The sequence below is a fragment of the Sciurus vulgaris genome (assembly GCF_902686455.1).
Source record: "Sciurus vulgaris genome assembly, chromosome: 1".
Lineage (NCBI taxonomy): Eukaryota > Metazoa > Chordata > Mammalia > Rodentia > Sciuridae > Sciurus > Sciurus vulgaris.
In genome coordinates this window covers 34,210,687-34,227,068 of record NC_136461.1, presented here as the reverse complement: position 1 = coordinate 34,227,068, position 16,382 = coordinate 34,210,687, and the positions used below count along the sequence as shown (strand labels likewise).

General features: G+C 42.5%; 2 protein-coding genes across 3 annotated transcripts in view; one reads left to right on the top strand and one right to left on the bottom strand.

The window, feature by feature from the left end:
• The window catches only part of KIF2C (kinesin family member 2C), a 29,288-nt gene extending 26,069 nt beyond the window's left edge, over nt 1–3,219 (bottom strand). Inside the window, exons 1-3 of one of the 2 annotated variants that reach the window (XM_079115951.1) lie at nt 3,056–3,073; nt 1,864–1,958; nt 65–246 (exon numbers count right to left, since the gene is read on the bottom strand). Coding sequence is in view for 1 of the 2 variants with exons in the window: in XM_079115950.1 (XP_078972076.1) it covers nt 1,864–1,958; nt 3,056–3,119 (159 nt within the window). In the remaining variant the exon portion in view is untranslated. Of the gene's footprint in view, nt 1–64; nt 247–1,863; nt 1,959–3,055 lie in introns of both variants that reach the window. The other variant, XM_079115950.1, reaches the window with a different exon arrangement.
• Nucleotides 3,220–10,927: 7,708 nt separating this feature from the next.
• On the top strand, nt 10,928–11,941 carry LOC306655350 (transmembrane protein 69-like). Its single transcript, XM_079129711.1, has one exon. The coding sequence runs from the start codon at nt 11,057–11,059 to the stop codon at nt 11,924–11,926; it is 870 nt and encodes a 289-aa protein (XP_078985837.1). The 5' UTR covers nt 10,928–11,056; the 3' UTR covers nt 11,927–11,941.
• The last annotated feature ends 4,441 nt before the right edge of the window (nt 11,942–16,382 follow it).

The window sequence follows — 16,382 nt, the reverse complement described above, 5'->3', positions numbered from 1 at the left end:
ACCACAAGGAACTGCTTATCATTGGTTAAAAGGCATTTTAGGAGCCGGGAGTGGTGGCGCACACCTGTAATCCCAGTGACTCGGGAGGCTGAGGCAGGAGGATCGCAAGATGGAGCCCAACCTCAGCAACTTAGCGAGACCCTCAGCAACTCAATGTGGTGACACATGCTTGTAATCCCAGCGACTCAGGAGGCTGAAGCAGGAGGATAGCAAGTTCGAGGCCAACCTTGGCAACTTAGCAAGACCCTGTCTCAAAATAAAAGTAAAGGACGGGGGATATAGCTCAATGGTAGAGCACCTCTGGATTCAATTTCCAGTATTAATAAAAGAAAAAAAAAGAAAGGAATTTTAGGAACCTCTTGCTTCCTCAGATAAACTAGGAAGTATTCAATCCTTGTATTTCTCAAACAGACCAACTAAATATCTGCATGCCTTCCCTAGGCACTATTGTAAGCAAGCCTTTTCATGTGTTACCTCATTAAGCTCCATAAGCAAGGGTCCCAGGGGTGTCTCTTATTTGTTTCTATATTCCCAGAACCCAACACATGGTCTAGAATTTTGGAACTAGTTCAAAAGCATTTGCTGAATAAATCTTCAATCTGAGCTTTGAGGTAGATATTATCACTGCCTCCATTTTATGGATAAGGAAATGAAATTCCTTTTTTTTTGGTACTGGGGATTGAACCCAGGGATGCTCTACCACTGAGCTACATCCACAGTCATTTTTTTTTTTTTTTTTTTTTTTTTTTTGAGATAGGGTCTTGCTAAATTACTCAGGTTGGCCTTGAACTTGCGATCCTCATGCTTCCACCTCCCAAGTCACTTGGATTACAGGTGTGTGCCACTATGCCCTGCAAAAAATTAAATTTCTAAGAAAGATGGAAATATGCCTGAGAACACACAAAGCAGAGGCAAAGTCAGACTAGAATCTAGGGTTTTTATACTCATAGTCCTGTAAGCTTTTCACAACACCACAATGCCTCTAGAACATAATGCCTTAAGTATATCTGTCTTCTCAAAATCATTCCAAAGCTCCCTGCTTCCTACAGAAGAATATCTAAGCATCTTAGGTCCCAAAGATGAAGACCCTCCAGTCTCTCTAGCATTTTTGCTACCAAAGCGTCCCTTAGTCCTACACTATCTGTGACCAATTTTTCCTAAACCTTATGTGTGCTGACTTGTTGTTTTAGTTAAACCCTCGTGCTGCACCAAAGCCAGCCCGTCCTCAGAGTCTCCACTCAAGTTTTTTCCAGCACTACCAGTCTGTGCTAGTCATTAAAGATGCCTTGTTATTTGACATTTCAGAAAAAACATACTTTTGTTTCTTCAACACTGCTTATTTTGCACCCAAACTGATACTATAGGTAGTGTACACTCAGAAACTGGCTTAGATTAGTGAGCAACGTTTTGGGATTCTCTATAGTTTGTTTTCCACAAACATAACCCATGCTGTGGATTTCTTCAGTTTAGAATGGGCCTGACTAAATAAAATTCCAATTTTATGGACATGGTGGTACATGCCTTACTCCCAGCTACTTGGGAGGATGAGGCAGGAGGATCACAAGTTCAGGGCCAGCCTGGGCAACTGAGTGAGACCCTGTCTCAAAATAAACATAAATAAAAAGGGTTGGGAATGTAGCTCAGTGGTATGATACTTACCGAGCATGCATACAGCCCTAGGTATGCATACATACCCAATGCTAAAACATTTTTTCAAATCCCAATGCATCCAAAGAGGAACATTTTTAAGGTTGGGGAGGAGGATGGCACAGCATCAGAAACTAGGCTCTCAGGTTCCATTTCCATACAGCTCCTTTGCATATAAAGTATTAAATGTGGTAGAAGTGTTCTCATAAAACCTACCTCTTTGCCTTTTGTGGTACTTCCTTCCATCCATTCCACTGAAACACAGGATTTTTCCAAGTTCACAGTCCTTACTGTGGCATTGTGAATTAAGCCTACAGTATGAAAAAGACCAGTGTTACTTGTTTAGGATCCCACAAAGACTCCCAGTGTGGAGTTTACCTGGTAAGAGCAGATGAGGTGTTGTTTTGTTTTTTGTTTTCCTTTTTAAAAAACAGACACTAGGGGCTGGGGAGATAGCTCAGTCAGTAGAGTGCTTGCCTTGCAAGCACAGGCCCTGGGTTCGATTCCCAGCACCCCAAAAACAAAAACAAAAAAACAGACACTAAAAGAGGTAAATAGACTTAATGGAGCTTCACCCTTAGAACATACCATAGCAAGGTGAGCAGAGAATAGCTCTTAAAACCCAGCTGTGGGGTTGGGTGAGTAGCTCAGTGATAGAGCATTTGCCTGGAGCTTAAGGCCCTAGGTTTGATCACCAGCACCACAAAACAAAACCAAACAAATGAAAACACCCCAGCTTAATAGGATAAGGATTCATACCCACTCAAAAGAGAGCTTGCAATGGAATGAAAGTATGTTTGATTAGAAGAGTCACTAGTCCTTAGTTGAGCTGTTCCTAAACACAACACTGAGAATCTGGAGCCTGCAGGTTTCCTACTCATTTGTGGCGAGCATGTCTGGCCACTCTCCTAATGACACTAGTATTAGATCTGCCAAAGCTGCAGTACCTGCTTAACCAAAACAGAGGACCCGCTCCTTAAGGGCAGGGATCTTGTCTCCTTTATTTTGAATCACAGCACCCGACATACTGCAACTACACAATATTTTTTGGAAAGTTAGAGGGGCTAGGAAGCAGAGGTTCCCCAAAGGCAGGGCAGTTTCAGAACAGATTTTGGAAGAAAAGTTAATCTAGCGGCCCTAACTTCCCTGGGAAGTCCGAAGACCACTAAGAAACTCGCCTACTCCCAGAAAGCAGGGAGGGATCCACAACCAGTGCAGTTCTCTCCCTGGATAGGAAAGACCAGTGTAGGAATTGCCAGTGTGGGAATACGGACTGTGTGTGTGCAGCGGGGTAGGAGGGGAATCACCAACAGAGTACTGGATCTGCCGTTTGGGGGCGGGGCAATAACCTCAGCCCTCTCATCCTTCCCTGGTCTCTTTAGCCTAGGTACCCCCCCCACCCCCTCACCATTACTGCGTTGGATCTTGATGGAAAGACCGGGAAACAAGCGGGCCGGAAACGATGAGTCCATGGGTATAAGGAGGTCGGCGGTGAAGAAAAAGCGAATTCCCAAGAAAACACAACTCTGCGAAGTCTTAAGGCGGCGTAAACCGCCGCAGTTTAAATCCCGCGCGCTAGCGCGGCTGGTAACGTCATCACGCTGTCGCCGTCCTGGCTTCCGCCAATAAGCGACGCCCTGTGGAGGAGCCTTGTGGGATACGTAGTCTCTGGCTGGTTGTCCGACGCACAAGCCCGCCCATTTGTCTGGCCACACCCCGAGCGCTGTGCCTGTTGGGACTTCACCAGCCCAGCCGACCAGAAGTCCTGGGTTCCCGGCTTAAAGCCGGGTTGGCTGTTTGGTCGTCAAGTTCTCCAAACAGGGAAGCTGTATATGTTTGACTGAGGGTTCTGGGGTTTTACAGACATGGGTTCAAATCTGTTTCTTCATTTACAAGTTCAGTGATCGAGAAGTTAGAAACTTGACTCTTAGATTTCCTGTTTTGCACGATGGGCATGTATGCTTCCTCAGTGAAGTTAGATGTAAAGTTTCTAAGACACTGACTCATATTTATTGAGTGCCTACCATGTGGCATGCTTGGTGTTAGACTGGAGATAGTAGTAGTGAACAAAGTACATAGTTCCTATCCTTGATCTCATATTTTTTATAAGAACGGGGCAGAAAGAAGTAACAAGTGTTAAGTAAAATTCATATGCCTTTGGTTTGAACTGAGCTCTAGCACTAGACCCCGCTGGCCAAACTGAAATCTCTTTGGGGTTGGGGTGGTAAAACGCTGGTCTAGCATGCCTGAGATCTTGGGTTCGATCCCCAGCAACACACACACAAAATTTCAGAGAAATCAGAAGTTAGATAATAGCTAAATCCTCAAACAAGCGAGTTTTAGCTGAGGGAGTTTCCTTTTCATTAACCTTTTACAAGGGAAAGTAAGATTGAAACAGTGTACTTCTTGTTCTTTCTGATTTCCTCAGCTTTCTCTGCCCTAGCTTCTCTGCTTAGCTCGTACTAATTTTATTTTATGGGATGAAGTGTTGCTTGATTCTAAAATAGCAAACAAAAGCCAACTAGGGGCTGGGGTTGTGGCTCAGTGGTAGAGCACTTGCCTATAATGTGTGAGGCACTGAGTTCAACCCTCATCGCTACATGTAAATAAATAAAGGGGGAAAAAAGCTACCTAAGATTGGTTTTATTTGTTATTATTTATTTTTGAGACTGGATCTTACTATGTTGCCCAGGCAGGTCTCTAACTCCTGGGCTCAAGTCATCCTCTAACTTCAGCCTAAGTAACTGGGTTCACAGGTGTGCACCATGGCACCCAGCTCAAGTAACATCTTTATATTAAATTCCTCTCTCTCTCTCTCTCTCTCTCTCTCTCTCTCTCTCTCTCTCTCTCTCTCTCTCTCTCTTTGTGTGATACTAGGAATTGAACCTAGACCTCACTAGTTGAGAGACTGAGGCAGGAGAATCACAAGTTAAGCCAGCCTAAGCAACTTAGAATCTTTTTCAAAATAAAAAGGGTTGGTGATATAGCTCAGTGGTATAATTCTTGCATAGCATGCAGGAGACCCTGGTTTCAACTCCTAGTACCTCACATAAATCTTTGCAGTGACATTTAACCTAAGTCTACAGCCACACATGCCAAAATGGAGAGGAAGGAGGTAGGGAACCTTCCAGACTAAGCTTTGAGAATAAATGTATGTGCAAAATCCCTGAAATATGAAAGAACTTGGTGTTTGAAGATTTAAAAGGAGGCAGTGTGGCTGGAAGGTAATGGGTGAAGGAGAAAGCATGAGATGAAGTTGAAGGGATGGGTTGGGTGAGATCATTTAGTATCTCCTGGCTTATTATAATAGTTTTGGCTTTTATTCTAATGAAACGTTATTAAGGAATTTTAGACAGGGAAGTGACAAGATCTCCCTCTGACTTCCCAAACTGACTTCCATTAAAATTTATCTCCAGAGTCAGATTTTACTGTGTGTCTGTCAGGCTCGCTGCTATGTGGGTAGCAGATTTGAAGGAAGCAAGACTGGAAGTGAGAAGACCATTTTGTAGGCAAGAGATTGTCCTGGCCTAGCCTTGGTTAGTGACAATGGAAATGTAGTTACAGGAATGGATGGATTCAAGGTGCATATTTGTGAGCTGGGTACAATGGCACATGCCTGCAATCCTAACTACTTGGGAGGCTGAGGGACAGGAGAATTGCAAATTCAAGGCCAGCCTGGGCAATTTATTTATTTATTTTAATTTTAAAAAACTTTTATTTATTTTTTCTTTTTTGGTACTGGGGTTTGGGGCACTTCGCTAATGACCTACATCCCCAGCCCTTTTTATTTTTTATTTTGAGACAGGGTCTCATTAAGTTACCGAGTGCCTTGCTAGTTGCTGAGGTGCCATCCTCCTGCCTCAGCCTCCTAAGCCACTACGATTATAGATGTATGCCACCACACCCAGCTCAGCCTGGACAATTTAGTGAGACCCTATTTCAAAATAAAAACTAAAAAGGACTGGAGATGGAGCTCAGTAGTAAAGTACCTTTAGGTTCAATCACCACTACCAGAAAACAAACAAACAAGAAAAGAACTGGATATTTAGGAGGTGGAGTAAATAAGTCTTGCGTTGAATGTGAAGAATGAGGGATAATCATGACTTCTGGTTTTTGGCTAGAAAATCTACATACCTGATGAGCCATTTTATGAAATGGTGGAGTGGGATCATAAAGGAAATAAGTTGAAAGTAAATCAAGGGTTTCATTTTGTACGTGTTGAGTCTGACGTCTGTGAGACATTTGAGTGGAGGACTCAAGTCAGCAATTGGATATACAAGTTAGAAGCCCAGGGAGAGGTCAAGACCAGAGAGATTTGGCAGTCAGCATTATGTAGATGTTATTTAGAGTCATTAAACTGAATGAGCTTCTCAGGAAGAGGGCTTAGTTGGAGATGAGAACATAATTGAACTGTGGGACATGCTGACATTTTGAGGTAGGGCAAGGGAGAAGAAGCCAGCAGAGGAGATGGAATTAGGGTGGTTTGAAGGGATGAGGAAAATCAGGGAGTGGGGTATCTTGGAAGCCATTTGGGGGAATGAAGGAGGAAGCAACTGTAGAGAGCTACTCAGAAGTCAAATAAGGGGGTTGGGGAGATAGCTCAGCCAGTAGAGTGCTTCCCTTGTAAGCACAAGGCCCTGGGTTCGATCCCCAGCACCCCCCCCCCCAAAGTCTGAGCCAGTGGTGACTTTGAGCTGCCCTGGTGAAGTGTTGAAGGTGAGAGCCAGATGAGAGATAAAAATGGGTTTGGGGGCTGGGGTTGTGGTTCAGTGCTAGAGCACTTGCCTAGTACATGTGAGGCACTGGGTTCAATTCTTAGCACCACATGTAAATAAATGAAAAAAAAAGTCCATCAACAACTAAAAAAAAATTTTTTAATTAATGGGTACTTATGTAATAAAAGAATAAAGACATGTGAAAATAATAAACACTTAAGATTCAGGAGTTAGATACGAAGTGATATGCCTGTAATCCTAGGCTGAGGCAAGAAGATCACAAGTTTGAGGCCCACCTCAGCAATTTATTGAGCCCCTCAGCAACTTAGAAAGTCCCTGTCTCAAAAAAAGCTGGGGAGTGGGGGAGCAACTGGGGATATAACTCAATGGTTCAAAAGATTCAGAAAATAAATGTATGATTACACAAATGATATGACTCTACTTCATGTACAACCAGAGAAACAAGTTGTACTCCATTTTTTTACAATGAATCAAATAAATTTTAAAAAATGATAAAAAAGATTCAGAAGAGTTATTTACCTTTGACAGGTTAATGTGATTGGAAAGGAGTATTTTGATTAAATAGATATTTTAATTATTTTTGTTGCTTTAACCAAGGACCTCATGCATGCTAAGCACGTATTTATTCTACTACTGAGCTACACCCCCAACCCTGATATTTTATTTTATTTTTGTAGTGTTCAGGAACAAACCCAAGGCCTCACACATGCTAGGCAAGCACTCTACCACTCAGCTATATCCCCAATCCTTAAATTCTGCTCAGCTCATTGGAACACTTATCCTATTTTATGAAATGATATGTTGTTCAATTCCAGAATTGCAATTGACATCTTTTTTCTTTTATATTTTCCTGAGAAGGGGTCTTGCTCTGTTGCCCCGAATGATCTTGAACTCCTGAGCTTGAGCAATCCCCCTGCCTCAGCCCCAGGTAGCTGGAACTGCAGGCATGGGCCATGGGCCAAGACATCTGGCTTGCAAGTGACATTTTATTTATTTATTTATTTTTATCGTGCTAGGTGTCAAGAACTCAGGGATTCGCATGATAGGGAGGAACTTCACCACAGAGCCACATCCCCAGCCACAATTGACATCTTTAAAACTAAATGTGTTCTGATTTTGACTTTAACAATCATTACCTGCCCTGTTGCCACTGTAGGGCAGAAAAATAGCAGCACCATCCCAGCAACACAGCCTGGCCAGGTAGAGCCAGACCAGTGGACCTTAAACTTCACTGCTCCATCTCCTGCATGTATATCTTAGGGTCTGGGCTTTAGCCTTCCACTGTAACTTCACTGACATATCCGAGGTTATATGAACTTGAAGGGGAACCTATTTGCAACAATGGGAAAATAACTTATTGAGAAACTAATATTAGATGAAGCAGAATTAATAGATCTGACAATTTTTTAAAAAGCATAACAAATATCTTCAAAAGATGAGGAAGGATATTATTAATATAAGAAAAGAACAAACAAGAACCACCAACTGGAATTGCTGGGTTTGAAAATTTTAATAGTTGAAATCCATTCATGGATTGCATTACAGAATGGTTACAGCCCAAATGGAATTGTGAGCAATGAGATCAGGGTAAGGATCCACCCAAAAGGTAGAAGGGTGAGGATTCCTTCCAAAAGGAAGATTGAAAACAAATGATCCAATTGTTTGTGACACACATGGTTGTTGGCTAACCCAGCAGCCATGCCCAACTTCCCCTCCTTCCTTATTCATCTCCACATTGACACAGAGTAGGCTTTATACTTGCTTTCCCAAAGTCCTGTGCAATAGAGTTGGTCAGATGACACAGTTCCAACAATGAGATGGAAGCAGGAGTGTTATGAGGGGTTTGTGGGCAAGAGGTTGTTCCCTAATAAAAGGGAATGACCTAGAGGTGGCTTCATTTGTGTCATCCCTTTATTCTTGCCTTGGACATGGATGTTCTTTTTGGAGTTGTAACACCTACCTTGTCATCATGAGGCAAATGAGAATCATCAGGTAAGCCAACACATCCAGGACAGCAAAGCAGGAAGATCCCAGGAGGGTTCTTGATGGTCGAGCAATAGAACCAATGCTAGCCACCACCTACATGCATACTTTAAATTTTTTTTCAACTTTTTTACTTCTTGTGTGAAAAACAAAACAAAACCTGCTGTGTGTAACCAAACAAAAATTTACCTATTTCTTTAAGTTACCTTTTTTCATGTTTTCTTTAGGTTAAAACATTCCTAGCTGATGCTCTGTTCATAATTTGGAAATGAGCTACAAGTTGAGATCCAAAGAAAGAAGGGAGGGAGAAAATAAAGGCAGGCATCAGTGAAAGAGATTTTTTTAAAAATTATTTTGTAGGTGTAGATGGACAGAATGCCTTTATTTATTTTTATGCAGTGCTAAGAATAGAACCCAGTGTCACACGTGCTAGGTAAGTGCTCTGCCACTGAGTTACAACCCCAGCCCTGAAAGAGGGATTTTAAAGACTTTTTAAAAAGAAAGTTTGAACCAGGCATGCTAAAATGAAAATCTACTGAGAGCCCTGACGTGGGAGGGGGTAATACAGAGAAGGGGCCTAACTTTGGCTCAACCAAGGATAAGTCCTTGTCTTGCTTGCCTGGGTCTGTTTCCCCATTGGGCCTTGGAGGGAGTCAGGCTTGTCAGTCTGAGGCTCCAAGGGAAATCCAGTCCTAAAACATTTTACAGTTCATGACTGTGGCCTGGCTCGCTCTCTCAAGGGATCAGTTTCCTAGCATCCCCACTCCATTATCACTCCATTTCCCTGAAAAATAAAGTTTATTTTTTCCTGTGTTAAACTTGCCTGTAATTTCTGTGTGTACAGTGACCACAAACTAATTGGAAGATAAGGAAACTGAAAACCATTTGGGACTAGTTGTTCCTCCTGTCCCAGTGTCGCCCCAACACAGCTGGGAATTTCAGTACCTACATGTGCCCTGACAGTGGTTCCCCCATACACTTAAATATGGCTTGCCCCCATTACTTTCAGCCTGGTGGTTCAGTCCTGTGAAGGAATCATGGCAGGATTGGAGAGACATCCCCTATTGACCTGATCCCACACAGCTGCCATAGATCCTCCATTGACTGCACTGAAAATGTGAAAAACAAGCAAACAAACAAAAACCCCCACAGGCCCTCCCCTCACACCCAGCCCCAAACCCATACAGGGCAATGCTGTAGAGATATAGAACACCCAGGCACCTCAGTAGCTGGCCTTCTTTTGGTAGTAGGGGAATTACTCGGGGGCCTCCCTTGGGCTCAGTAGTTGCTAATGCCCAATGGAGCCCAGTTGATGCTTGGCCTTGTGGGCAGTACTTGGAGTTGTGTATGGACTGACCCAGGCCAAAGATCTGGCCACTCTACTCATCATTATGTACAATTATAATGCACCAATAAAAAATGTGGGAAAAAAAGAGATCTTACCACTCCAGTTGGCATATAAATGTCTAACCCATATGCAGGGACATGAAGAGTTGTCACACTTGTGCTTGGGTTCCCAAAGTCATCACACCTACCTGACTAGTACTTTTTTTGCTATCAGCCTATCTAGAGGCTGACAGTGGAGTGGTCTGTGGGTGGCAGGATATACTTCTTGGGGTTGTATGGTGTCTCCTGTACCATATACCATCATACCCAACTGGCTGACCCAAATCTGCTGACCGATTTGTTGGGGGCCATCTGCAGCCCCATGATACTGGTCAGTCTTCATGATGACATCATTGAAGTTCCACTTCTGCATCTCTGGGCACTTGACACCAATGTCCATGCCCCTTAGGTAACCCCTCTGTCTTGGTTTCCCCTGTCAGCTCAAGAAGAAATACCTATACCTGCATCATGTTCCCACTCTCACATAGGTTACAGGCATCAAACAGGTACACAGGGTTCCCGCTATAGCAGAACACAGCTGATGAAATTAGAGGTTTTCTAACTAGTATCAATTCTGCATGAAGAAGTTATTTTGGGGAACCGATCAACTACTATCACTTGGGTATAGCTTCTTCATGAATATATGTAAGACAATCCTTCAGCCCCTTCTGGAAGTGAGGGCTGACAGAGAGGCCCTTGAATCCCTGGATTTAGCTACAGAGCTCAGCCTCCTTCTGAGGCTTTTACTTGGACAGGAGCCAGTTCTTGACCTTAGTGGAGAGCCTGTTAGAGAGCCCCTGTTGAACTGCTGGTGGGAACAACTGGCAGGAATGGCTGGTGGGGCTAGCAGACCTGAAAGGCCAGTAGTCATTTAAAAGTATTAATAAGCTAGATGCTGAGCTCATTGGTACACACCTGTAAGTCCTAGCACCTCAGGAGGCTAAGACTGAAGGACCACAAGTTTGAGGCCAGCCTGGGCAATTTAGCAAGATGCTATAACAAAATTAAAAAAAATAAGGGTTGCGGTTGTGGCTCAGTAGTAGAGCACTTGCCTAATACTTGTGAGATACTGGGTTTGATCCTTGGCACCACATAAAAATCAATAGATAAAATAAAGGTATTATGTCTATCTACAACTAAAAAATATTTTTAAAAATAAATAAAATAGGAATCCCTGTCCTTGAAGTTCAGCTTGCCATATACCAGTGGGATGCTGAAAATGCCAGGGATTGAACCCAGGGCTTCCCGTGCCCAGGATAGTCACTCTACCATGGATCTACATTCCCGGGCCCTTTATTTCAAAGATGAGTGAACTGCACCATAACAAGCATGCTTCTGATGTAACCCCTCCACTTAGCTGTAAACACACAGTAATCAGAACTGCTTGGCATCTTCCTGAACAAGACTTAATAGGGGCCAGTATGCTTCACTTCATTCAGAGGTTTTCTCAAGCATTTTCAAAGATGCTGAAGTACCCATTCACAATGAGCATGGGAACCAGAAGAATAGATGCACTTTCTCTGAAGACATCTCTTCAAAAGAACCTATCCCTTTTGTTTCCAACCCCTTATCTTTTCCCATCATTTCCAAGGTGTATGAACAAGACACGATGGTATCATACATCCCCATGCAGCTTTAAGAAGAAGCAGAAGCAAGCAGTACTTCCAGCCAGGCCACCAAGCACCATCACTTACCTGTCTGATAGCCCAAAGCCAGCATTATATATAACTCTGGCAGGACTAATCCCTTTCATTGCTCCACCATTGGTCATGGTCATGACAAAGACTTATATTCCCGTATTAGCTTTTACTCAGATGGCTTATGGAGCCAGTTTCCTATCTTTCTTGGGAGGGGTCAGATGGGGTTTTTCTCTGCCAGAAGGTAGTCCAGCCAAACCAGACTACCTTAATTTAGCTAACAGTATAACTCCTATTGTGTTTTCATGGTTTGCCTTCCTTATTTCTGAAAGACTCAGTGAAGCCATAGTCTTAGTAATAATAGGTTTGGGGATAGCATTACAGGTTGAACTTTTTCTCTTGCCCCATTATCCCAACTGGTTCAAGGCCCTAAGAATAGTTGTCACTTTAGTGGCTTTTTTTTCATTTGGAGTCACTTTACTACTTGAAAATATTTATCCAGAGAAAGGACCCAAGAGACCTGGTCAAGTAGAATAAATATAAAACTGTTTTGTAAAGTTGCATTTTCGTATGACCTTTTTAAATTGTTTGGTTCATTTTTTTCCTTCACTAGTGGTAGTTCTTTATATGTTGTTTTTCATTTCTAAAATTTATTTCATAGTAATTGTTTGAGCAAGAACTCCAAAAATCCCTAACAGGGCCTTGTCCTGCCATATTAGGTTAGTTTACATTCAGTCTTTCTATGAATGATATGTCACTTAAACATTTCAGTGTTTTATCTTGAAAAACGTAAAATAAAAAAGGTTAAAAATCCTGTTAGAGCCTTATAATTATTAAAACAAACATGTACAGCTGGAATGCACTAATAAAAACATTTAAAGAAAAAAAAATAAATAAAATAAAAAAGGGCTGAGGATGTAGCTCAGTGGTAGAGTGCCCCTGGGTTCAATTCCCAGTACCTGCAAAGATTAAAAATAAATAAAAAATAAAGTATGGATAAACTACACAAATCCGGTGAGAGATATAAAGAAAAAAAATGCAAACGAAGAAAGCATTGTTATAGTTACAACATCTACGGAAAACCGCTGCTTGCTGCCGGGACTGCTCCAAGCGGCTCCGCTTACGGAAAACTGCGGCTTCTTTGCCTGACGGCTCCAAGCAGCTCGGCGCCGCTTGCCCGACCAGCGGGATGAAAGACACGTACACTTCAGAAGTTCATGAAGCAGCTTCCCGTTTATTCAAATATACTGCTCAATATATAAGCAGTCTCATGCATAAGCAATTGTAACCAGATATGTCCATCCAATCCTGTTAAAGGTCAAGCAATCACTCGCTCAAGCATACATGTAAAGTATATCTGTCCACGCGCTAGGCAGCTGAACTGATTATCATACAGCCAATTGTAAACGCATCCTGCCTTTCTCCAGGCATAATTAGGATGGCGTTTGCCATCTTTAGATGCACCTGGCGTAACCCTGGGCCCCGGTTTCGCCTGCCACAAACATCTATTAAAGCTACTTCTTGGGGGCTGGGGATATAACTCAGTGGATTGAGTTCTTGCTTAGCATACACAAGACCCTGGGTTCAATCACTAGCACTGCCAAAAAAGAAAAAAAAAAAAAAGCTGTTTCTCCTCAAGCTGGGAATTGAACAAAAGTCTTCAGGCATGCTGAGCTCGGCCCTAAAATATTTTTAAGAAATTAAGAAATAATTTTTACATCAGTAAATTGAAAACTTTAGGTTAAAATGAATATATTTCTTTAAAAAATATGGACTACCAAAACTGGCATAAGAAAAAAGTTCATAAACTTGAATAGACCAATGGACCTAATAACCAATAAAGAAACTGATGGGGGCCTGGGGTTGTGGCTCACTGGTAGTACGCTTACCTCGCATGCATGAGGCACTGAGTTCAATCCTCAGCACCACATAAATAAATAAAATAAAATAAATAAGAGGTATTTTGTCCATCACAACTAAAAATTTTAAAAATTTGATGTGATAAAATTGAACCCAGGGGCACTTAACCACTCAGCCACATCCCCAGCCTTTTTAATATTTTAGAGACAGGGTCTCACTGAGTTGCTTAGGGCCTGGCTAAATTGCTGAGGCTGGCTTTCACATTGTGATTCTCCTGACTCAGCCTCCTGAGCTGCTGGGATTGCAGGTGTTTGCCACTGTGCCCGGCCAAAATGGTTATAATTTCTTTCTTCTTTTTTTTTGAACGGGGGGCGGGGGGGGGGGGGGTGTTTTACCACTGAGCTACATCCCCAGGTGCACTTTAGCATATGTTTTTTTTGGTAGGGGAGACACAATTCACCCTTAATACTATGTGATGCTGCTGCTTCTTTAAAATGCTAATCTGAGCCAGGTGGTGTGGTGCTTGCCTGTAATCCCTGCGGTTTGGGAGGCTAAAGCAGGAGGATCCAGAGTTCAAAGACAGCCTCAGCAATGTTGAGGTGCTGAGCAACTCGGTGAGACTCTGTAAAATACAAAATAGAGCTGGGGCTGTGGCTCAGTGGTCAAGTGCCCTGAGTTTAATCCCTGGCACAACAACGCCCCCCACCCCCCGCCGCCCCCGCCAAAAAAAAATGCAAATCTGGGGGGCAAAAAAGCAAGCAAATAAAAAACCCACAACTAATTTGATCATACTCTCCTTTAGAGATTTTCAGTGGTTTCTGACTGCCTTCAAGGTTAATCTGAGATTTAACTTGGCCTGGTAAGGTATGGTAATGCATACTTGTGATCCTAGAGACTTGAGCAACGGAAGTCAGGAGGGTCACAAGCTCAAGGCTAGCCTGGGCAATTTAGTGAGACTCTACCTCAAAATAAAAAATAAAAGGGCTGGGGCTGTATTTTAGGGCCACATACACAAGATTGTGGACCCTGGTTGGGTAAGGTGTCACACACCTGTAATCCAGCTACAGGGGGAGGCACACTGAGGCAGGAAGGTCACCAATTTAAGGTCAGCTTGTGCAACTTAACAAGACCCTGTCTAAACAAACAGAAACACTAGGTCCCTGTCCTTTAGCCACTCGCCTGGCTCACACTGTTGTCCTTCTCTTCTGCCAAGAATGCCCTCCCGACCTTACTTCTTTGGCTCCTGTGTTGTTGAATAGTCTATTAACAATGCTCATCATGTTACCAAAATCTCCGTCCTGGTCCCTGATGCCAATCTAATAACGGGGACATAGTTTTGAGAAAAAGGAAAAAAAAAATTGCTTTGCTAACAAAGGAGAAACACAGGAGACTCCTGTCCAAGAGGCAGTGATTCTGCAAATAAGGGAAAACAGAGGGCTTTTAAAGAAGCTATTCAAAGGCTACATTCCAGGTGTACCCTAACACACACACACACACACACACACACACACACGTTAGTTGTCAAAGGATCTTTTTTATTTATTTATATGTGGTGCCTAGTATCAAACCCAGGGCCTCGCCCATGCCAGGCACTGTACCACTGAGCCACAACTCCAGTCCTCGCTTGTTAATTTAGAAGACAGTTACTTCCTAGTTCTTCTGGTGACATCTCCTTCCTGTGGAGAACAGATAAATCGATTCCAGAAAACGATCTACAATTGAACTACACCTCCAGTATTTTTAATTGAAGAGAAGTTATACTTTGAGCCTTGATTATAAGAGTCAGGCTTTTAGTTGGACTAGGGGTTCTACGTCACTGTAAATCTCTTCCATAAATCTGGCTACTGCTCTGCCCCCTGGTGGTGGCCCAACACCTAGCAAGAAAATTAATGAACTACGGTGTTTCCAGAAACCGGAGGTTGGCGACTCATCATTTACATACCCACAATGCTTTGCACATAGGCCATTTCCTAAATTATAACGGGAAGACTTTTCTTTTTCTTTTTTCTTTCTTTCCTCTCTTATAAATGCGTTTGTTTTCACTGAATTGTCTGAGATAACAACAGAAATCATCGGCTCTCTTGGGTGGATAGTTACCATTGCTGTTCTAGTAGTTACAGTTACTGGAGGACTGTACGCGGTTGCATCGTTCTATACTCTGGTTTCTCTTCAGATCGTATAAATCTTTCGCCTTTTACTAAAGATTTCCGTGGAGAGGAACAATTCTGAGTCTTAACCCAATTTTTTGAGGCCTTGCGCTTGCAGGGCTAATAACTGTGTGCAAAAAGATAGGCCTATTTCGCGAGTTTGTTTTGTGGCAACTTATGCGGTTTTTCTCATAAGCACTTTCTGCACTCTGTGCGCGCTGTTTCTCCCCAGGATGTTTTAGTTATAAACTCGAATTTGAGGTTCCCGGCCTCGAATAACGTTTTTTTAAAAAAATTTCAGGCAGGGGTCCATCTGTTCTCCTCTATGCTTTTGACAGAGAAACGTTTGAACACCTCTGTCAAGACCCGGAGAAGTCTCTTTGGGGCTCCGGCACTCCTGTAAATTAGATTCTTTAAAATAACCCCCTTCCTCTGTTGAAGTATAATTGGTTGCTATTTTGTGACATGCACATATATAGGTAAGTGCTTTACCAGTGTACATGTAATGTACCTACATACACATACATGCATGTATAGACAAGATCTCTACTACTAAGCTACATCCCCAGGATGATACTTTAAAATAAGAAATCCATTTAGCTTGATTTTTCCTCCACCCTTTAGGAACAAATAGAGAAAAGCTGGGCTGCTTTAGATCAACAATATCAGTCCTGGTGTTGCCCTCTTGTGACAACCTGTAAAATTACTGCTGTCTAACTTCATTTCCTCTGACTTAGAGGGACAACTACCTCAAATACTTTGATTATTCATTCATGCGTGCCAAGCATTGTCCTAATTTTTGGGATGTATGAGTAATCAAAACAAATATCCCTGTCCTAATGGAGCTTACACTCAGGTAGGCAAGACAGAGAACAAGCAAACATAATAATACTACAAAAATAGAGTAATAGGGGCTGTGAATATAGAAAGTAGAAGGGTTCGTTGTAATTTAAAAAACAGTAGCCTTAGTCAGGTGTTCTGGCACA

Coding starts and splice junctions, on each gene's coding strand:
- LOC306655350 (XM_079129711.1), top strand. CDS start 11,057: ATGAGTGAACTGCACCATAACAAGCATGCTTCTGATGTAACCCCTCCA.